Raw genomic sequence first — 23,347 nt, 5'->3', positions numbered from 1 at the left:
GCAAGGTGCTCTGATCACAATCTTCTATCATCATCACCCAATACTATACTGTTTATTTATTTATTTATTTTAATTCAATATTTTTTATTTATTTTAAAGAAAACATAAACACTAATAAAAATAATAATAAAATAACTGTTTACAGCACGTTAGACAGTCTATGTGTCGTCATTTACATAGAATATAACCAATAATATAGGTCCAACAGGACATATTGCAATGAAATTTCACATTTGCCTTTAGGGCACATAACTCAGGCACATATTGTATAACAAAATTAAGACAAATACACAGCTTCCTTACGTAGATATATATCGCAGTTCATGTACATATCACCACTGTTGCATCATATTGGGTACGGGGAAATTAAGTACTACACACAGTTATATCCCATTAGTTATCTGCATCTATACTGTTTATTTAACATTAACTTTAGCAGTATATACTGCATAAGCATTGCAGCCCACTCTCTGGGTTCTGAGCTCCACCAATCTTATTACTGCCACTAACCACGTCTATGTATGGCAATTTTTAGTCATATGGATGATGTTTGTGCTGGGGGTAACGTGAGCAGCTTCATACAACACAGGGCTATTATACTGTACTTCATTTTACAAGTACTGTGTTTAAAGGAGTGAATGAATTATAAAAAATTGTCTATTTCTTATCAACAGCAACAACCTCTTATTAACTCGGCATGTTTATAATAAGAGCATTTTGCTTCTGTTTTTTGTGTACGTTTTTTTTTTCCTTTTATGAACATTTTTTCGCAACATTCAGTTCATTTTGAGCTATTTTATACAATACCTTTATATAGCCTGTAAGATAAATTAGGGTATAATTACAGTTTAGATTTTTAATTAAAAGGGGTATATTTAAGGGTTTTCTATATATTAATAACAATATTTTATACTCAAGGCCAAATTAAAATGAAGATAGTGCTGTGTGATTGGTCACATGCAATAGTTGTAGATATCCGTCTGCAGTAACTGACAGCCTCTATGGGACCATCAAAGTTTTCCATCTCCCTTTAGATAAACGGGAAAACCTGCAGCATATAGGGACAGGTGCTGATTTCCTGAGCGCATGCATCTGCTAATGACTAGTGATTACAGGAGACAGACTGTACTTGCCAGTGTATTTGGCCCCTTACAGACTTACCTTGTATTTTCCTAGATTATATTTTTTTCATGTATTACTCAAGTCTAAGATACGGACAATAAGCACTTATTTGCATATTTTATCATGTATTAATCATGACTATCTTTTGAAGGTTGATGATTTTCTGCAAGCACTTATAAACTACGACAAGGAGCACATTCATGACAACAGCTTGAAGATGATGAAAGAACAGTACTTGAAAAACCCAGAATTTAATCCTGACCTGATTCGTACTAAGTCATTTGCAGCAGCCGGTCTTTGTGCTTGGGCCATCAATATTGTTAGATATTATGAGGTAATTCTTTTTGCTATTTTGAATTTGGCTGCATGTATTAAAATTCCATGTTAGAGTAAATGGTGCCCGCAAAAAGATAGTTATATACTATATATTAAAAAAAAACACGTGCAGAATTAATGTACTTTTGCCCATATGGAGAGCCAAACATGCCTTGAGTTGCGCCTGACCCAGCATTGGCAGCAGATGTGCCCCATTTACTCCAAGTGCATCCATAGGGATACCATGGGGACAATGCGGTTGGAGTGATCCAGGCACCAAACAGTTAAGTTTACAGCTCCCAGGATGCCCCAGGTCCTCCTCCAAGTATACCCCGCCCCTAGCCACAGGCATTCGGTTTTGAGTTTGGTGCGGCAGGATTCAGACGCACCTTTTTAACAGGGGGACTGCTCAGGCTGTCCCAAGCTTTAATTTAATGTTTTATTTTATTTCTGTGTTATTGAGTTAGCAGTATTGAGCGTAATAAAACGCCTGCACTGCGACTCCGTCTACCACCGCCTTGCCACAACACCAGTAACGTCTCTTGTGATTTTGACGGGTCACGGCAGCGCCTGCTAGCGGCAACGCCGGAGCCTGGACTGCAAACGAACTCACAGAGATGTCAGGTAAGGCAGTCCTTGCTTCCAGCGCTGGAGACGCACAGGAACGGAAGCCGCTGCAGTGAGGTCCCGCTCCCTCACTAGACCACTGGGGCCTTATCGTCAGACACCGGGGATCGGCAGCAGACGCTTCTGCTGCCATGAGGCCAGCGTACCAGGCCGGTTGACGCAGCTTAGGGGAGGTAGGCTCTCCCCAGCATCTCCGACCCAGATCCATCAAAGGTTTTCCTGCATCTGGGTCGCTCTTCCTACCCTCCTCGTGCATATGAGATGCTCACAGCCCACTATCGGTGCTCTGCTGAAGCGGTTTGATCTCAGGAGGTTTTGGGTCTATCTCCCTGTATACCTCTCCCCTGGGTCAGGTATATAGTGCTATATAACCTACCAAGATTTGAGTAGTTGATCCAGAGCTCATTGCAACTAAATTGTATATGCATTGTATGTGACTGTTTGCTAGCTGCTGTGTTGATACTGTCAGTTATAACTATCACTGTTTTTTCTCCTCAGCCCTCTGTTACAGGTGGGCGGGGTTTTTTTCTTTGTACTTTACATTTACTAGTTATTTGTGAAGACTGTCACATTACATTGCATTATTACCTTTTAAATTGATATGTCAAAAGGTAAACGGATAACAGGAGGTTGAGGCCTCTGTGCTGGTTTCATGTAAATCCTGTTGGCAGGCTTGTCCCCTCAGGACTTTATACAGGATGGTTTGTGTGCTGCCTGTTATAAAGAACCACCTCACGAGTCCAGTCTACCAGCCCCTGTACAGGAGCCATCTTGGGTGTCCTCCTTGTCTCAGGTGATGATGCAGTTAGTGGATCGTTTGGCTACTCCCAAGCTGCCCCTTTTAATAGGATACCCACAGCAGTTTCAGCATGCAATGTTTGCCCCTCCTATACATCCTTCCTGGATGGATGTTTATGCCCACTCAAGTCAGAGTATGGCTCAGTCGGCTGTTGCGAGCAGACAGGTAGTCACTAAGGCTCATAAGCAGACGTTATCTTTTTATCAGTCTGCTCAGCATGTAGATTCAGATGCATCATCAGAGGAATCATATGATGCGTCGGGTTCTTCTCAAGGGTCTATCTCGGGAGAGGAGGACCATCCATCTACAGGGGATGTCCTTTCTTTGGTGAGGGCACTCAAATCATTCCTAAATATACAGGATGATGAGCCGACTCCTGGACACTAGAAGGTGGTAAAAGCAGCTCGCTGAACTTATGGAAGTGGCATGGAGTAACCCGGTTAAACAGTTCCATGTTACGAACAGAATAGCATCTTTGTATCCTTTCCCAGCTACTGAATGTACTAAGTGGGAAATCCCTCCTACTATGGATGCTCATGTGACACATTTAGTCAGGAGTGCTACGTTGCCTATTCTGTCAGCATCTTCTCTTATAGATTCTACAGATAGAAAAATTTAAACATGTCTTAAAACAGTATTTTCGTTGTCTGGAGCTGTTACTCGACCAGCTATGCCCGGGGCTTGGGTATCCAAGGCTGTTTAAGAATGGACAGGGGCATTGGAAGATACGCTACCAAATGCTACCATATAACAGCTGACATATATCTCCCACATATGGGAATCACCCTCCTATTTGGGAGAAGCTGTAATAGATGCTGGGCTCCTAGCTTCTAAAGCATCGGCAGCCTCGGTTATGGCTCTTAGAGTCCTTTGGTTAAGGTCCTGGAAAGCAGATATGGGGTCAAAGAAGGCTCTGGAATCCTTACCTTTTTATGGAAACATACTATTTGGAGCAGCTTCAAAATCTCCGGTCTGCCATCAACAGCTACATTTAAGTCTAGGCAGTCTTTTTTTCGGTCCTTTTGTCCTCAGGGACGAGTAAAGGACAGTTTTCCTCCAGGCCGTCTAGTTGTCACAGGACCATCAAACAGAAAACTAAGAGGTCCTGGTCGGCCAGACGTCCAGCTTCTAAGCCGGACGACAAACCCTCTGCCTGATGGGGCGGGCCTCTTCCTGGGGGATGCCAGGGTGGGAGGGTGACTTCTTCAATTTGCGGACTACTTGCATCAAGCAACAACAGATGCCTGTGTCCGAGAAGTGGTCTCTCAGGCATATGCTCTCACTTTCTGGAGGCATCCTCCACAGAATTTTTTTTTGTACAACTCCCCCATCGGAACCTACCAAGGCCTTGGCCCTACAGGAGGCCATTTACTCCCTGCTGCAGGCAGTGGTGATAATCCCGGTTCTTGTGGTTCAACAAGGAAAGGGTTATTATTCCAATCTATTTTTGGTTCAGAAACCAAATGGGTCTCATCTCCCTTTTCTAAATCTGAAAAAGTTTATACGTGTACCCAAGTTCCGTATGGAGACTCTCCGATCAATTATGGAACCTGGGGATTTTTATGTTTTCCCTGGACATTCAGGATGCATACCTGTATGTGCCTATTATGTCATCCCACCAACAATTTCTACGGTTGGCTGTCCTGCAACAACATTACAAATTTCAGACACTGCACTTTGGTCTATCTATGGCCCCTCTGGTCTTCACCAAAATAATGGCGGTGAGGACAGCCTACCTCAGGCGTCAAGGAATCAGAGTACTGCCATACCTAGACGACCTTCTGATATTGGCACAATCTCTGGTTGTTCTACAACACCATCTCCAGCTGACCATTGCCTGCCTACAGACGCAGGGCTGGATAATCAATTGGAAGAAATATTCTTTGTCTCCAATATAGTGGATGGTACATCTGGGGGCACTTCTGGATTCTCAGGCACTTCTGGATTCTCAGGCAGAAAGGGTGTTTCTGCCAGAGGACAAGATTGCGGCCCTATCATTGCGGGTATGCAAATTGCTCTGCAATCGAAGGGTATCCATTCTATCAGCAAGGCAGGTCTTGGGGTCAATGGTATCCACCTTCGACATGGTGGAATATGCTCAGTTCCACTCCGGGCCTCTGCAGCAATTGATTCTCTCGAGTTGGAATGAACCGGATCATCTAATGCGGTCCCTGAGGATCCTTCTCACTCTGGAGGTTCGGTTTTTTTCTCTTGTGGTGGCTACAAAAGGATCATCTAGACAAGAGTTGCCCATTCTGGATTCCAAATTGGGTGCTCCTCAACATGGACGGCAGTCTTCGCGAATGGGGGGCGGTGGAAATCATCTGCCCATAAACATTCTGGAGCTTCGAGCAGTATACAAAGCACTTATCAGGGCACAGGACCTGCTCCAGGGCAGGTCGGTCCAGATCCAGTCCGACATAGCGACCACAGTAGTCTATCTCAATCATCAAGGAGGCACGTGAAGTTACGCAGCCATGAGGGAAGTGACAAACGTTCTGATCTAGGCAGAACGTCATCTTCTGGCTATCTCGGCAATATTCATCATAGACGTCCTCAACTGGGAAGCAAACTTCCTAAGTCATCAGGACATACACGCCGGAGGTGGGCTCTCCACCCGGGGGGTTTTCAACTCCTGGTGAACTAATGGGGCAGTCGTAGACCTCATGGCCTCACATCACAATCACAAGGTCCCCAGGTACGAGTCCAGAACCAAAGACCCCTCAGCCGCATTATTGGAGGCACTGGCAATGAAATGGGAATTCAAGCTGGCATATCTCTTTCCTCTGATTTCCCTCCTCTCAAGCAGGAATGCGGAACAGTGATACTAGTAGCTCCTGCTTGGCCCAGACGCCATTGGCTCACCGACATACAGAATCTATCCATTGACACTCCGTTTCCTCTTCCTATAGGGCCGGATCTGTTAGTGCAGGGTCCCTGCCTGCATCTGGACTTACCCCATCTGTCTATGACGGCGTGGCTCTTGAGTCTTCCATCTTAGGAGCCAAAGGGTTTACCAGCTCTGTGATTCAAATGATGTTTAGGGCACGAAAGCCTTCCTCTGCCCACATCTATTACAGAGTTTGGCATTCTCTTGGTCAATGGTGTTCCCACAGAAAGTATGACCCTAAGGTTTTTAGGGTTTTTCGGGTACTTGCTTTTCTCCAGGCTGGGTTAGATCTCGGTCTCCGTCTGGCCACCCTGAGAGTACAGGTTTCTGCGTTGTCAGTTTGGTTCCAGCGAAGAATTGTTTCTTTGCCAGATGTTAGAACTTTTTTACAGGGTGCTCTCCGAATTCAGCCACGCTTTGTCCCACCGGTGGCACCGTGGGATTTGTCCTTGGTTCTCAAGGGGCTGCAAGTTCCCTCATGTTGAACCGCTAGACTCAGTAGATTTAAAGTGGTTAACAGCAAAGACACTTTTTATCCTCGCTATCTCTTCTGCACGCAGAGTCTTTAATTGGGCAGCGCTCTCTTGTCGATCCCCAATTTTTTTATTTTTCACCAGGATAGAGCTGTTCTCCATACAAGGGCGGGTTACCTTCCTAAGGTATTGTCCTGTAGGTGAAGCCTCCCTGGATATGGTTTGTGCTCTCCGTGTCTATGGGGATTGTACAAACTCTTTTAGAAAATCAGATGGTCTGTTTGTGTTATATGGTTTTCACAAAGGAGGCTGGCAGCTAACAAACAAACTCTGGCTCAATGGCTGCGCATGACTGATCTCCCTGTTCCGAACATAGCGACAGCACATTCTACCCGGTCTGTGGGACCATTGTGGGCGTTCCATCGTGGTTCCTCTGCTGAACAATTGTGTAAGGCAGCCACATGGTCTTCTGTCTACACTTTTCTTAGATTCTATGCCTTTGATACTTTTGCCTCTCAGGATGTTTCCTTTGGGCGACGAGTTCTCCTTTCTGCTCAGGAGCGTCCCCACCCTTAGGGGAACTGCTTTAGGACATCCCCATGGTATCCCTGTGGATTCCTATGGACCCTGAAGAAGAAAATAAGTTATGGTAGACTTACTTTTGTTACCTCTTTTTCTTCGAGGTCCATAAGGTCCACAGGGCACCCACCCCTGACACACCTGGCTGTATTGGGAAATTTTTAGTTTGGTCACGGATTCCTTTCTGTGAGTGTTTCTGGTGTACGATTGTTCTTCCTTTTCCTTCTCCTGCCTTGGGTTTGTTTACAAAACTGAATGCCTTTGGACAGGGGTGGGGTATATGTGGAGGAGGACCTGGGGCATCCTGGGAGCTGAAAGCTTAACTGTTTGGTCCCTGGATCACTTCAACCACATTATCCCCATGGTATCCCTGTGGACCCCTTGGACCTTGAAGAAAAAGAGTTAACAAAGGTAAGTTTGCCATAACTCTTTTCCTTAGTAGGTGCTGTATGCACATCTTGTAACGCAAAGCAGCCTATATTAAAATTCCCCCATCCTGCCTAACCTGGCACTAGAGGTGTGGCAGAATCATGCAACATGGACATGTATGCGTTTGTGCAAGAGACCCTATGTCAACTTCTGTAGTATTCACTGTACATCAGGCCCAAATTTTATTTTTGCAAAGTCTCTATTTCGACAATCACTGTGAGAAGCACTGCTGCATTGCTTAATTAGGAGAAAATGCAAAGGGCACTGTGGGGAACAAGAGGTAATTATTAAAGTTAATACAGTATATTTTAAGAACCATGCCACAAATGAACCTTACTGTAGTTCATGTTAATTTTTGCCATATTTATATGTAGGAAGATCTCTATGAGAACAAATATGCATACTTGTAGAGAACATGTTTTTGTACTTAATTGTATGAAAAAGCATATAAATAATGCTAGCCTAAATATAATATGCGCAAATATTAATACATAGGCAGGTGACTGGAAACCCCCTTCCCCAGCTTACACCATGATCACAATAACAGTATATAATTCAACTTTACTACAGCTGCATGTTTTAAATATCTCCTTATCGCAAATGAAATTTGCCACAACCAGTAATGATTACACCAGTGCACCAACTAGGAGATCTGGAAAACATGCACTGTTAGGAGTACACAAATGACCATCTATAGTGATAATTATCAACACTGTATAACATACACTATCCAGTGCACAAAAAAAACAATGTGTACATATATGTCAAGAGAGATGCTAAGTTCTTCTGCCCCTCCCCCAAACTCCTGGACTTGCTCCAATGCTCTGGAATGATGCCCACATTTGAAATGAAAACATTCAGCTCAGACACGATGGCCCTACCTACCGCTGCATCTAATGGCTTAACTATGTTTGCTGTCCCTGTATATGTCGGAATTTTGACATCCACTGCACTTTGTATGACACATATTATAGCTGTTTAAGTGCTAATTTTGCCCTCTTCATGAACTGGCCACACTTGCTCTAAAATGAAGCATTTGGAAATCCTGCATTTGCCCCTGATTATATACATTACATGTGTTTAATACATAAAAATCAACATGTTTATTTTGAACATTCATAAAGTAGTAAAAGAGTAAATATTGAATCTGCAGTATAATGCGATCTAAACAAGTTTGATCCTTTTCCCACAATTTCCTCCTCTCTGTCTATCCTTTCAGGTTTATTGTGATGTGGAACCCAAGCGAATAGCGCTTTCCCAAGCCAATACTGATCTCAAAGGCGCTACTGAAAAACTTGACGCAATTCGGAAAAAGCTTCATGTAAGTTTGTGTTGGTTTTTTTTTATGCACTATTTTATGTAATAATAGTAATAAGGAGAATCAACTGTAACAAAATAACAGTGTACACTGAACTAATGATTCATTAATCTGTGTTATTAGTTAAAAAGTAATTTTATTCCCTTTAAATCTTAAAATTAGTTGTTGTTTAGATCTTTTGTATTGGGTCATATTTTCTAAATGATGCGCATTGTGTAGAATTAAAAAACTATTCAGTATGAAATGCAACACACTCACCCTATACAGAGCAATCAAAGCTGTGTTTATATTCATTGTGGTGTATGGTGTACGGTAACGGTGATCAATCTCTTTTTTTCTGGCTGGGTCCCAAGTATCAGTATCCCATTGTTCTTAGTTTCCTCAAGAATTGGTTCCTAATAGAGAATTTCTTGCAATGTCTCAAAATCAGGGTTTTGAAAATTAGCTTTTTAAAAATTGTTTAAAAATTAAAAAACTTGAGGCACCTTATAAACCTCCTATTTATCTTGTTCCTTATTAGAATTGATTTATGTACTTGGATCCTTGTTTTTGTTGTTATACTAATTCCATGTATTATTAATATCATCATACATTGTCTCTGTAGTTTTTTGTCATATTTACTTATATTATTGTTCATTGTGTTGTCTACTTATGTGTCACTTGTTGCTTCAATAAAACTATTTTTTCTAAAAATGAAAAAACTCCACTACTTGTTCCAGTTAAGTGATATTGAGGTCAGGGAGATGGTCGAAAATAACTTTACGTTTTACTTGTAGGACCTTGACAACAATTTGAAGAGACTCACACAGTCATTCGAAAAGGCAACAGGCGAGAAGCTCCGGTGTCAGGAGGAAGTAAACCGTACAAACACCACCATAGAACTGGCCAATAGACTAGTGAAGGGGCTAGAGGTTAGTAGGGTTTCATATATTTGTTATTTTCTCTCAATATATCAGCTGAGAGAATTTGTGGGAGTGCAGTAGTAGCATAGAATTTGATAGCAGAAAAGAACCTACAGGTTCATCTAGTTTACTTTTTTGAGTATTTGGTTGTTTTTTTGTTTTTGTTCTGGGGTGTTTTACGGGAGGTTATTTATTTTTGTATGTCTTAACAACGGCAATATATGTTCATTATATACATTTTGAAATGTTTTTACTGTATGTGTTTCCACCACACCTGCTGGGAGATGATTCCATGTGTGAACAAGTGTGTAATTATACCCATAGCAGTCCCAGAGATTGCTATAGGGCCCAGCAGCACAGGTCGCCTTGTCTCAGAGGAAACAATGTGCCTTAAGGTGGGTACACACCTGAAAGATATATCTGCAGATCGAGTGATCTGCACATATATCTTTAGATGATGGTCATTCATACACACAGAACGGCCATCATCTATCTGGCAGCCGCAGGTCCCGCTGGCAGGGAGGCGGGTTGGGAGCGGGGCCGCCCCTATCCCTGCGGCTGCTGTTGTGTGTGTACAGGCGGTCTGCAGACCATCCGTACACACTTGCCTGTGGACAGATATGTCTGCAGATATATCAGTCCATTGGCTGTGCAGCACAGCCAATGCGATATGTCTGTGAACGACGTGATTCACAGACATATCGTCTGTACACACTGGCCAACAGCCAGCAAATATATTGGCCGATCATTTGATCGGCCAGTGTGTACCCAGCATTACAGTTTAAGTTAAACTTAATTTGGGTTGGGTGACGGGATGCCGGCGCTCAGGATCCTAGTGGTCAGAATCCCGACGCCGGCATCCCGACAGGGTTATAGGATACTGATACCTGTCGGTAGGTATCCTAACCCTACCCCTAACCCTCCATCCCCGCACCCTAAACCTAACCCTCCCACCTAGTGCCTAAAACTAACCCTCCCACCTAGTGCCTAAACCTAACCCTCCCCCCTAGTGCCTAAACATAACCCTCACCCCTAGTGCCTAAACCTAACCCTCCCCCCTAGTGCCTAAACCTAACCTACCTCCCCCCACCGCGCACCTTACACCTAACCCTCCCCCCTATAGTGCCTAACCCCAACCCTCCCCTAGTGCCTAGCACTAATCCCTACCCTTCCCCCTAACACCACCACTTACCGTCCCACGTCGGGATTTAAACTACATCCCATTAATATATATATATTTATATGTAGTGTGTATATATATATATATATATATATATATATATATATACAGTGGTCGAAGTGGAAATTTTGAAGTGGGGGTATGGAAATATAAGGGCCCAATCCTGAGGCCCTTATTTTTCCATACCCCCACTTCCTCCAATCACAGCTCACCTGAACTCACGTCTCACAGCACAGCTCACCTGCCCTCCCAGTACAGCTCCCAGCTCACCTGCCCTCACAGCTCACCTGCCCGCACAGCTCCCAGCTCACATCACAGCTCTCAGCTCACCTGCCCTCTCACCTCCCAACACAGCTCCCAGCTCACCTGCCCTCCCACCTCACAGCACAGCTCCCAGCTCACCTGCCCTCCCAGCTCACATCACAGCTCTCAGCTCACCTGCCCTCTCACCTCCCAACACAGCTCCCAGCTCAACTGCCCTCCCACCTCACAGCACAGCTCCCAGCTCACCTGCCCTCCCAGCTCACATCACAGCTCTCAGCTCACCTGCCCTCTCACCTCCCAACACAGCTCCCAGCTCAACTGCCCTCCCACCTCACAGCACAGCTCCCAGCTCACCTGCCCTCCCACCTCACAGCACAGCTCCCAGCTCACCTGCCCTCCCAGCTCACATCACAGCTCTCAGCTCACCTGCCCTCCCACCTCACAGCACAGCTCCCAGCTCACCTGCCCTCTCACCTCCCAACACAGCTCCCAGCTCAACTGCCCTCCCACCTCACAGCACAGCTCCCAGCTCACCTGCTATCCCACCTCTCAGCTCTCCTGCCCTCACAGCTCACAGCACAGCTCCCAGCTCACCTGCCCTTACAGCACACCTCCCACCTCCCAGTACAGCTCACCTGCCCTCACACCACAGCTCCCAGCTCACCTGCCCTCCCAGTAGAGCTCCCTGCTCACCTGCCCTCCCACCTCACGGCACAGCTCACCTGCCCCCTCACAGCACAAATCCCAGCTCACCTGCCCTCACACCTCCTAGCTCACCAGCCCTCACACCTCCCAGCACAGCTCCCAGCTCACCTGCCCTCCTAGCTCCCAGCATAGCTCCCAGCTCACCTGCCCTCACAGCACACCTCCCAGCTCACAGCACACCTCCCATCTCCCAGTACAGCTCACCTGCCCTGCCAGTACAGCTCCCAGCTCACCTGTCCGCACAGCTCCCAGCTCACCTGCCCTCCCAGCTCACTTCACAGCTCTCAGCTCACCTGCCCTCTCACCTCCCAACACAGCTCCCAGCTCATCTGCCCTCCCACCTCACAGCACAGCTCCCAGCTCACCTGCCCTCTCACCTCCCAACACAGCTCCCAGCTCACCTGCCCTCACAGCTCACAGCACAGCTCCCAGCTCACCTGCCCTCACAGCACACCTCCCACCTCCCAGTACAGCTCACCTGCCCTCACACCACAGCTCACCTGCCCTCCCAGTAGAGCTCCCAGCTCACCTGCCCTGCCACCTCACGGCACAGCTCACCTGCCCCCTCACGGCACAGCTCCCAGCTCACCTGCCCTCCCACCTCACAGCACAGCTCACCTGCTCCCAGCTCACATCACAGCTCTCAGCTCATCTGCCCTCACACCTCCCAACATAGCTCCCAGCTCACCTGCCCTCCCACCTCACAGCACAGCTCTCAGCTCACCAGCCCTCACATCTCACCTGCCCGCACACCTCCAATTACAGCTCCCCTGCCCTCCCATTTCAGCTACCCACTCACCTGCCCTCAAGCCACAACTAACAGCTCACCTCCAAGTCCCTTGCAGGTCATCTTCCAGCGTACACCACTCCGCTGATCAATGCCGCGCTGCATTCTGCTAACAAGTGCCGCTCTGCACTTTTCAAGTTCACCGGCGCTGCTCCCGCCTCTTCTCCTCACTCCTCATCGGCGCGACATACTGAATTTAGCTCCAGCCGTGGATCGGCAGCCAATTAGGGGCGGCTATGTGGGCGTCCCTGATTGGCTTGCGGCCGGCGCCAAATTCAATATGCCGCAGGTCGCTGCTGATTGGCCACCGGTCCGCGAGCCATGATTGGCTCATGGCCGGAGCCAAGTGTAAACAAGCAGCGCAGCCGCCCACTTGCTCTGGGTCCGGGACAGTGACAGTCTCAGCGCCGTGTGCCGAAGTGAAGTGCCGGTATGACATACCGTTTCATACCGCACACTTCGAGTACTGTGTGTATATATAATATATATATATATATATACACACATACACAAAACAGTTACTGCGCTTCTATCAGACTCTATAAAAATGATAGATACAGTCTTTATATTCCTTTATGCTGTATAATACAGTCCCTTCAAGGCTTAAAGGTTCCAATTCTCTTTCTTTTGGAGATGTAACTCGCCGATAGCACAAATATCGGCGAGTTACATCTCCAAAAGAAAAAGAATTGGAACCTTTAAGCCTTGAAGGGACTGTATTATACAGCATAAAGGAATATAAAGACTGTATCTATCATTTTTATAGAGTCTGATAGAAGCGCAGTAACTGTTTTGTATCTTCTACAGTAGTCCTACTAACAGAGGACGTATTGAAGGGTGCAGCTGTGTACGATTATAGTGCAGGTTAGCATTTTTGTGGTGTGTGTGTGTGTATATATATATATATATATATATATATATATATATATTTCAGGCTACTGTGCTAGATTATATATTGCTACTAATGCAATTAGTACACTGCCCTGTTAGATATGCACTGGTGATGGAGCAGGCATATGGTGGTGGTTATGACTGTATGAGGGTCGATCACAACTTTGCTGTGGGGCCCAGACATTTTTATTTCTATCGCCTGTATCTCACTGCAGTATGAAATAGCTCTATGAATGCTGTCACCATTTTATGACTCCTACCACAATATGGCAACATTTGGTTTTCCATTTATAATAATAAAATATTGTAGGCATCATATAGATTGGTATGATTGTATCTTATTTGTAGGGAATAGCACTAACTCAGCATACTGAGGCTAATTAGGAGCCACACACAAATCGGCCACAGATGAAGCCGCATTGCTGGCTCAGAAATGAATGCCAATCTCTGCTTGTATCCCGAGTTTGTCGCATCATCGTGGCTGCACCGCTCCATCTGCTTGTGCAAATGGCCGTCACCATTGTCAGTGCGCAATTGCACCAGCCCTATTCTTCGTGGAAGAGACCCGCCTGAAACCAGCCAGATCTCCGCGTATGGCTCACTTTGAATAGGTGGCAGTGGCTCTGTCCACACGACCACAGCACGCCCTCACTTAGCCTATGTGTGAGCGCTCAGTTGCCGACCAGTTACACCTATTCAGCCGCGGCTGAGAGGCATGCAAATCTGAATCGCCCGTGTTTGCTCATTGATGTGTATGCTCAGCTACGGCGTAAGCGCAGTGCGAATAAACACAGGATCCGTTTACAAGACGAACTTATGTGCAACTCTAAATCAGGCCCAATGCAGGTACACGGAATCCATTCTTCGGATACGGCTGGTTTTTGCTTTTAAAAAAAAAATAAATCACAGCTTTAAAACCCACAGCAAATAATCGCCAAAGATCTGCAAACTGGACAAATCACGTTCTATTAAATATTCCCAGAGGTCTGATAATAACATTGAAATTAACGATATTTCCCCCTCACCACACTGGCCTGGGAGCACATCAATTGCATATTTCAAGCAGTTTGTATATTTAATTATTAACTAACTCATAAACTAAGCAGCTGCTAAATATTAGAAAAGGGTCATCCCAGCCAAGATGACATTACCAGCAATCTATAACGCATTAGAATAAAATGATAGTGATTTTTATCTTTCTGGAAATGTATTTACGCTGCATGTTCCTACACTTAAACCCTTGTTAGCCAATGTCACTTTTGATTTATGATACATGGGTGCTATGGCTGAAAATATTGGCGATTCAAATAGATGATTATTCTATGTTTGGAATATCTTCGGGTTTTTAAAGTTCTCCTGGAGATTAAAGAAAATGTTTTCATTGTTGTTTATGACTTATTCACAAGCAGAATTCATAAGATGGATCTATCAAGTTGTTTTCCTCCTAGATGAGCAGAGTTTTCTGCACCGTCGGTGATACGTTAAAGTGCCAGTCTTACTGATTGGCTGCTAATAGCCTCATGATTACTTCTGAAGAACATCAGCTGCATTAGCTGCAACACCGTATTTCACAGTGATTTAGTCACATCTCATGATTTAATTGATAAAAAATGATACCAGATATTTCTGAAGGAAACCTGTTTACTCAGCAGTGCTATAATGAAACACATCTGATTCTAAAAGGCAACTTTGTAAAAAAAAATTCACATAACATTTCTGTTTTTTCAAACTAATGGGTGCAGGGTGTGCGGTTCCCAAGGGTCCCGGGGTCCAAGGGGGCCCTGACTGCACACACTGCACCCATAGATGATACTTACCTGTCTCTCAGCACCACGGAAAGCACCGGACCCTGGTGGTGGACACAAGTTTCCCAAAAATTTGAGCATGTCCTGAACAGCGATCACCGGGAAAATGGCGTGGGCTCAGGGTGTGTGCAGTGGACCCTGGTACATAGCCAGAGACTACTCAGAGTATACGCTGGTGGTAAGGGGGGAACATGAAGACTGCACGCTTCCCTTCCCCCCATATTAATTTGCCCATGTTTGAAATTATATATTCTAACATAACTTGTTATATTATTATTATTATTATTATTATTATTATTATCATCATCACATACACATTTAAAATGTTCCTACAGTATATGGAGCTTGAATTTAAATACTATTACTAGTACAACATGGGGGAGATGTATTAAACATTCGCGAGATAAAGTGGAAAAGTTGCCAATAGCAATCAATTAACTTCTGTTGTGTTATAAATGTGCTAGATAAATGATGGCTAGAAGCTGATTGGTTGCTATGGGAAACATCTCCTCTTTATTATCCTTGATTACATTTTCCCTCGTATGCTCACAAAGAAAGATCATTCTTACTTTATTATTATATTTAGTTGTTCAGTACTGTGGGGGATTCTATCTAATATAATATATAGATAAATGGCAGAAAATTATTAATAAACTAATCATTGGAAAAGTATTAATATTGTGGGTGATTTTATGCTTTTTGTTTTGTGTTGTTTTTCCAATGATCAGAGCTATACTGACCTTAGTTACTAACCGGATGCTATAAAACACATAGACAAATATGACAACCCTTACCATAGTATTCTGTCTGTAAGGCACTATGTACTTGTGATTAGTTCTGTTTGATTAATTCAAAATGTGAATGCCAATATTTAACTGCTAGAAATGACTGCACAGTGTATAACCTCTGTTTTTTTTATTCAGTCCGAAAACGTTCGCTGGAGTGAATCCATCAAGAGTTTTGAATCTCAAGAGAAGACCTTATGTGGAGATGTGTTGCTAACGGCTGCTTTTGTCTCATATGTGGGGTCTTTTACAAAGCGCTATCGTCAGGAGCTGATGGAACAAATGTGGCTTCCGTTCCTCAAATCTCAAAAGGTGAAATTACTCTTTAAGTAGGAACAACAGGACATGATCAAAATTTGTCAACGTGAGACGCTATAGGTGCTGCGAATGTGTTTTTTTTATGTACTACATACAGTATTGTGACTCTCTTCTTAGTACATGGCTGCATTCAATGGAATAAGTGCATTGGCAATTTATGTGTGGCTGATTGAGGAGTGACTGCTCCTGGGTTACTCTCCCATAGGGATGGTAGGGTCTTTTCCCTTTAAACATTATAACCTAAATGCTGATTGTGGCCAGTGATCAGCTGCAGAAAGTTCGCATGCTTTTGCTATCAATGCATCGATCATTTCCACCATAGAGGAACTAACTCGACGGTGGCGGAACATCCACACACCTGCTGTACATTACACTGTGCCATATTCCATCAAGACAGCTTACGCAGACCTCAAAGCAGAGATCTACTGATGACTGGAACAATTGGCTATGTGGAACGATTTTCCAATGTGTGTGACCTTTAGTCAAACACGGGATGAAACCTAATTGCAGCAAGTTCTGATTTTAGTCAGTCTGCACTTGGCTATAGTGCAGTGAGCACAGAAAGAAAGTGTGCCTTATATAATTCAATATGTTATTATTTTGAGGTCCATTTAAGCTGTGTTTACTACTCACACAGGGGGACATGTATTAAGCCTTGGATAAAGTCGAGAGAGATACCAACCAATCAGCTCCTAACTGTCAGTTTACATGCTGTGTTTGAAAAATGACAATTAGGGGCTGATTGGTTGGTACTTTAGCTCTCTCCACTTCTCTCTCTCCAAGGTTTAGTACATCTCCCCCACAGAACTATATACCAAAGATGAATATACAACCTACTGTATTTTCCATCAAGTCTCGGTTTTTAGAATACTACGACATTTTAAATTGCATTATATGGATAATCTTTTATTATTATTATTATTTTACATGTGCATACTTTTGCAGTGTACATTTGTAATTTGTACCATACCACACTTTCTCCATTCAGGTTGCGGTTCCAATATTAGAAGGTCTGGACCCAATTGCCATGCTGACTGATGATGCTATGGTAGCAGCTTGGAATAATGAAGGGCTGCCTGGGGACAGAATGTCAACAGAAAATGCCACCACTTTAATAAACTGCGAGCGATGGCCTCTTATGATAGATCCACAACAGCAAGGCGTCAAATGGATTAAGAATAAATATGGAACTGCCTTAAAAGTGATAAATTTAGGACAGAAAGGGTAAGTGTGTAATACAACACATAACCAGGCAAACGTGTTATTTTTACACAAATACATTTATTTCAAAGAAGCATTGGAGGTATTTCATATAATGTTTGTGGAATCAAAGTGCCCATATAGCGCTGCTATTACTCTGCCTGTTTGTATACAGTACGTGTCAGACCAAGGGGTATTTATCTACAGTAACTAGTGCTATCTTCAGGCTCCTGTACTGTACTGGAGAATGTTAATGACTGAGCAAATGTCAATAGAGTAGACTGTACATTTTCTCAAAGCTACCTCATTTATAAAGTCCCATATTTTAAATGACACAATAACCATACTTATTGCATATCCAGTGCTGGCTACTACATGTTGCTGGATCTGAAGCTCAATGTGCTTCAGTGTGCTCCCCTAATAAATATAGCTCATTATAATGATCTATATTGTGATAGTACATTGTAATTACATATGTAATTACTCCTCATTTCTTCTATCTCTCTGCCGTCCCCATGTCCCTCTTCCTGTCCACCTCAGTTCCCTCGCCCCGTTTTTTCTTCCTCTCCTCTTTTTTATCCGCCCCCTTTCCTCTCTCTTTCTCCCTGCTATCCCTCTCTCCTTTCTTGCTCCCTTATATTATCTCTTTTCTTCCTGTTATTGTCTGTCCCTCACTGTTTCCCATCTGTCCACTTCTTTAATGAAAGCATACACGCACATTGTACAAGGGGACAAGCTTTGCACGGGGGGCTCTGTGTGAGTTGGGGGTACAGACGGCTGGCTATTGGAGGGGGACTCGTGTGTGTAGGCTAAGGGCTAGCTCCGTTCAGGATGTTGTGGGGGTGGGTGTTCCTGTGTTTGTGTTTAGGAACAGGTGCTGGATGTATGGGGGTTCCTGTTTGTGAGTTAGAAAGGACTGAAGGCAAGTAGTAAGGGGTGGGGGTCGTGTGTGGGTTGTGGTGGTGTCCTGTGTGTGGGTTAAGGGTAACTCAGTGAAGCCTGTTGTCGGGGTGGGTGGTCTCATGTGTGAGTTGGAGGATAGGTTGTTGTGGTGCGAGTCCTGTGTGTGTGTTAGGAGAACAGGGGGCAACCTGTTGCGGACTCCTGTGTCTGACTGTAGATCATGATACATCAGTTTTGTAGACATCACCATTACTCATTTTGTATTTCTGACAAGAGAAGAGTATTAAGCTGAGCCTGACTGGAAAGGGGGCTGATTACTGCTGTAAACAGGAGTGTATGCTATAGGGTGGATGGTGCCAGTCCCCATAAAGCACATCAATGCCATAGCCTACCCTGTAAGCACAGGACTGGTCATTCCAGATCCTATGGTCATAGTTTCACAGAGTTCACCATACCAGCGCATCTGTGGGTGCAGGTTGGGCCCTTAAGTCCAGGGGACAGTATGGGGCCTGAGTATTGCACCACTATGCTCATCTCCAGGAAATAAAACTTGCTGGACACAGGAGTGGATGTTAGCAAACCAAAAAAATACTATACATTGTTATATTGCATATTATGCCATCATGGGGCATAATATACACACATAAACAACTTTTTTTGAACACTTGTACTTTGCTCTCCCCCCTTCTTTCCACCTAGGGGTAAATTTATCTATTTAAGAAGTGATGTTGCCCATAGCAACCAATCAGATTCTACTTCTCATTTATCTAGCACCTTCTAGAAGATAATACCTGGAATCTGAATGGTTGCTATGGGCAACATCACTTCTTAAAAAGAGTGGAGTCAAGTATTCAATTGCTCCAGGACATCATTCAGCATTCTGATTCCTCTGCTTCCACTAATCCTCTTCTCTCATGATGGTACGAGCCTTGGAGATCTACCTTAACCACACTGCATCTGTTTATGGGACTGATTGCTTCTTGTGCTATTGGATGCTTACGGTTGGGGCTGATTGACCTCATAGCAATCTGTAGCCCAGTGGTTCACAGTTATTATAGTACAGGCGTTTGTTTCCTATGTACAGGTGGGTGCATGTTTCCATTAGGGATCATATTCCTCTAGCTCTGTGGACTTCTTGGGGTACTATGCATGGTGTCTCAGTCAATCATCTGTGCAGGGTGAAAAAAAAGGATTTTTGTACTCACCGTAAAATACGTTCCTTGTAATCCATCTGGGGGACACAACATTCCCTCCTTTTCTGTTGTGGTTCTTGTTGTATGTAGTTCTACATTCAGTTTTGTTAGATAATAAACTGAAGGTCTAGTGGAGGAGGGAGGGTGGAGATTTAGTTGGTTAGCTATTTACTGCCTACTCCTGAGACTTCCCTCTAAATCCAGAGTCTAGCGGTGTCCCCCAGGTGGATTGTGAGGAATAGATTTTCTGATGAGTGCAAAACTCTTTTTTTTTTTTTATTGTGCTGTATAATTGTTATATGTTAATGTTATGAATCATAATTTTACTGACAAGAAACATCATGCTACATAAGTTAGATTATTCTCTTTCCCCAATGGATCATTTAACACTGAGCACAAAAGCAAATGATTTTCTCTTCAAAGACTCTTTCTTCAGTATATACATGGTAAATGAGGTGCCCTTTTTAGATGATGGATTTTAATGAGTTTTTAATGGAATATTTATGCTTTCTACACACAAAATTACACTTACTAAACACTTGTCTATTCAGTGGCCTTAAGTGTGACATAAAATCTGTAACTTATACACACACAGATTCATTAAGGATTCTTTATACGGGTGTATTGCTTTTGTCATACTTGTGTGTTTATTTTTTTAAAGCAGAATAATGTCCATAGTAACATAGCAGCATTTAATTTTGTATATTATAGCAAATACATCCTTAGGGCAGTATTCAATTAGAAGCGAAAAGTCAGTTTCCGCGATACTTTTTCGGCGACAACGTCATTTTCACCAATTTCATTTATCCCCGTATTCAATTGTAGCATCTTTTCGCGGGCGCAATAACGTAATGCAATGTAATAGATGAAAAAGTTTCGTCTATGAATACCCGGCGGAAAAGAGTACAGAATTTGGGTTTTGGGGTGCAATGTTGTGGGATCCACCCTGCACCCTTTGGACACCCCCCCCCTGACTCTAACTGCATAAAAAAACACAAGAAAAACACAAATGACACCCCAAAAAATCACTTTGAAAAAATGGGCGAAAAAAATCAAAGTGGGGGTACAAATTCAAAAACTAGCGAAATAGGCTTTGGGGAGGTCTGTAAATATGGGGGAGGTGTATTTTTGATTGCAGGTGTTTGCTGAAGGTGCGTTTTTGGTGCTTTTTAATGCTTGACTTTAGCAACTTTAAAATATGCTTGCAGCCATTTTAATGTACCCCAAATTTGATGGGAATACTTATTTTCCCAAAAGAAAGTTACAAAATGCTATTCTTCACCACTTGCTGATAGATGCTAAATAGCGCGTATTGAGACCATTTAAAAACCACAATACCTTTATCAGGGCTATTCGGGGGTACCCATAGTGATCCCCCATGTCATTGCAACTTTTGGGGGGTGTCAGGCTGATTTCCCCAAAACTGACAGAACTTTTCACCGATTTAAGTTTCGCCAGGTCCCGTTTTCGACGATTTGGAGTTAAATACGGGGATACGTGGCCACGCGCACGATACTCTCTCACCTAAAACCAGCGATGACGGCGAAAAGTCCGGCAATGGACTTTTCGCTTCTAATTGAATACGCACCTTCATTGGAGAACAATTTACAGTTAGACTATACTAACAAGGTCGCAGAAGCAACATTGTGATACTGTATTGACGGTTGTGTTTAAATAGTCCTGCTTTTAGTAAAATTGGATACACACAACAGTTGTGTTGAGAGCGAATATGTAATATAACTACTATAAGCACATGGACTTGCAAGACATTAATGATGTGTGTGTATGTGTATATATAACAATACAACTACTTTCTTGCTTTCTATTTGTGTAGTTACTTGAATACAATTGAAAATGCACTCGCGTCTGGTGATATTATGTTAATTGAAAATTTGGATGAAACAATTGATCCAGTTCTTGACCCCCTTTTGGGAAGAAACACCATTAAACGTGGCCGGTAAGTTACATGACATTGTTTATCAATCAACCAGTCAGTTTATTTTTACTTATGACAAGTAAATTTTTTTACTTGCACACTCTGTGCCTGATTGAGATTTGGGAATAGAGTAAGTTATAGCAAAATAGAGTTAGATATAGCAAGTAACTGTGCACCTTCACAAACCATGTTGCAATACAAGGGGTGCAAATAGATACATTTCTTTTCATGCCGGGGTAAATACTGGCTGCTTTGCATGTACAGTAGCCCACAAATGCTGGACAAATCTATCTCTCTGCACATTTTACATATGCCCCACCTGCAGCACAACATGGTCTTACCGAGATGCACAAATTACTTGCTCTGTCTAAAGCTGGGTACACACTGACAGATATATTGGCCGATCAATTGATCGGCCAATATATCTGCTGCCCGCCGGGCAGTGTGTACCCGCGATATGTCGGTGAACATCGGCGTTCACCGACATATTGCATTGGTTGTGCTGCACAGCCGATTAACAGATGTATCTGCAGACATATCTGTCCATCGGCAGGTGTGTACGGGCGGTCGGCAGACCGTCTGTACACACAGAGCGGCAGCCGCGAGGAGGGGGGCGGGACACCCCCCCACCCACCGGGACACGCCACTGGGACCTGCGGGCAGGCACAGATGATGGTTGTTCAGTGTGTACGAACAACCATCATCTGCAGATATATCTGTATAGTGTGTACCCACCATTACTCTACTCACAACTCTGAATCAGGCCTGTGTTAGAAAAAAATACTAAGTAAAATTAGTCTTCTTGCTGGAATTGCAATCATCTTATCACAGGAGCAGATTGTGGGACTGGTGGGATCAATTACATGGTTCTGAATCCCTTTCGAGGCTGTTGTAAGGCAGTCTGTGTTGCTCTCATATATTTTCTACTACTAAATATTAATTGTTGCCTTGAAATTTTATATGTTGCTATGGGGATCTTTTTTTTTTTTTTTTTTAACTATAAAATCAGATATTTGCTTATTTTTTTGTTTAAATCATAAAAAGCAAGGTAGTTTGGGCTTGTTTGTTATGGTATATGGCATATTTGTGTACACTGCATTATTTTATTAAATACTGTTGGGCTCTGTGTGGTGTTTTTTTGGAAGAATGCAGGATGCCCCAGTTCAAAATTCTTAGAAAGCTGTGGCTATGGCTTGATTGCAAGTACATTTCCCATCAATACCAGCTGGACTGTTAATGTGGTACAGAGGGGCAGCACAGATTTGTGCAGACATCGCTTTCATTCTAAAGGCGCCATCTGGTGGCAAGATAACCGAAGGAACCAGCCTACATGCAAACCTCCTGTTACAAAAAAAAAATCATATATATTTAAGTGTAAATAACGTTTTATAATTATTAGATATTTTTTTCGGAAGTATAATTATTATACAAGTCAGAGATGTGAAGGGAACTGTACAAGCATATCTCCAAGAAGAAAAAAACTTATATACAGTCCATAGAACTGCTTCAGACCTTTAATTAAGGTACAGAACACACATGTAATATCTCAAGTGCGAAAAGGAGCTTCGTATAGCAAGGATTTATTTCTCAATTTACAATAGCTGTGGAAAGCTAACCATGGCAAACAATTATGAAATAGTTTCTTCCTAGTTTTGTCTTTCTTTACTAAAGTAATACTGTACCTGTAATATGAAATAATATTTATTCTAATATGCTACTAAAACTTAAGCTATATTTCGCAGCAACAAAACACATAAACAGTATGCAATAGACTTTAAGGCACTGAATAATAAAATGGACTGCAATCAAAAATAAAAATGTAACTTTGGGGTAAAAATAAAAGAAAATCTCCCTTACCTACACCTCCCTGAACCTCCAGTCTGGTAGGTCCCACAATGTTTGATTTATTTCAAACTCCTAGCAACA

At 43.3% G+C, this 23,347-nt stretch overlaps 1 protein-coding gene across 1 annotated transcript in view; it reads left to right on the top strand.

Moving 5' to 3' along the window:
• DNAH11 (dynein axonemal heavy chain 11) overlaps nt 1-23,347 on the top strand; it is a 361,565-nt gene that overhangs the window by 266,459 nt on the left and 71,759 nt on the right. The window contains exons 60-65 of the mRNA XM_088457375.1: nt 1,274-1,456; nt 8,454-8,555; nt 9,329-9,463; nt 16,010-16,183; nt 17,178-17,413; nt 21,320-21,442. Of these exons, the coding sequence (XP_088313501.1) occupies nt 1,274-1,456; nt 8,454-8,555; nt 9,329-9,463; nt 16,010-16,183; nt 17,178-17,413; nt 21,320-21,442 (953 nt within the window). The remainder of the gene's footprint in view (nt 1-1,273; nt 1,457-8,453; nt 8,556-9,328; nt 9,464-16,009; nt 16,184-17,177; nt 17,414-21,319; nt 21,443-23,347) is intronic.

The sequence above is a fragment of the Taudactylus pleione genome, unplaced genomic scaffold (assembly GCF_031769625.1).
Source record: "Taudactylus pleione unplaced genomic scaffold, aTauple2 ptg000758l, whole genome shotgun sequence".
Classification (NCBI taxonomy): Eukaryota; Metazoa; Chordata; class Amphibia; order Anura; family Myobatrachidae; genus Taudactylus; species Taudactylus pleione.
This window is presented reverse-complemented; position numbering and strand designations above follow the sequence as displayed.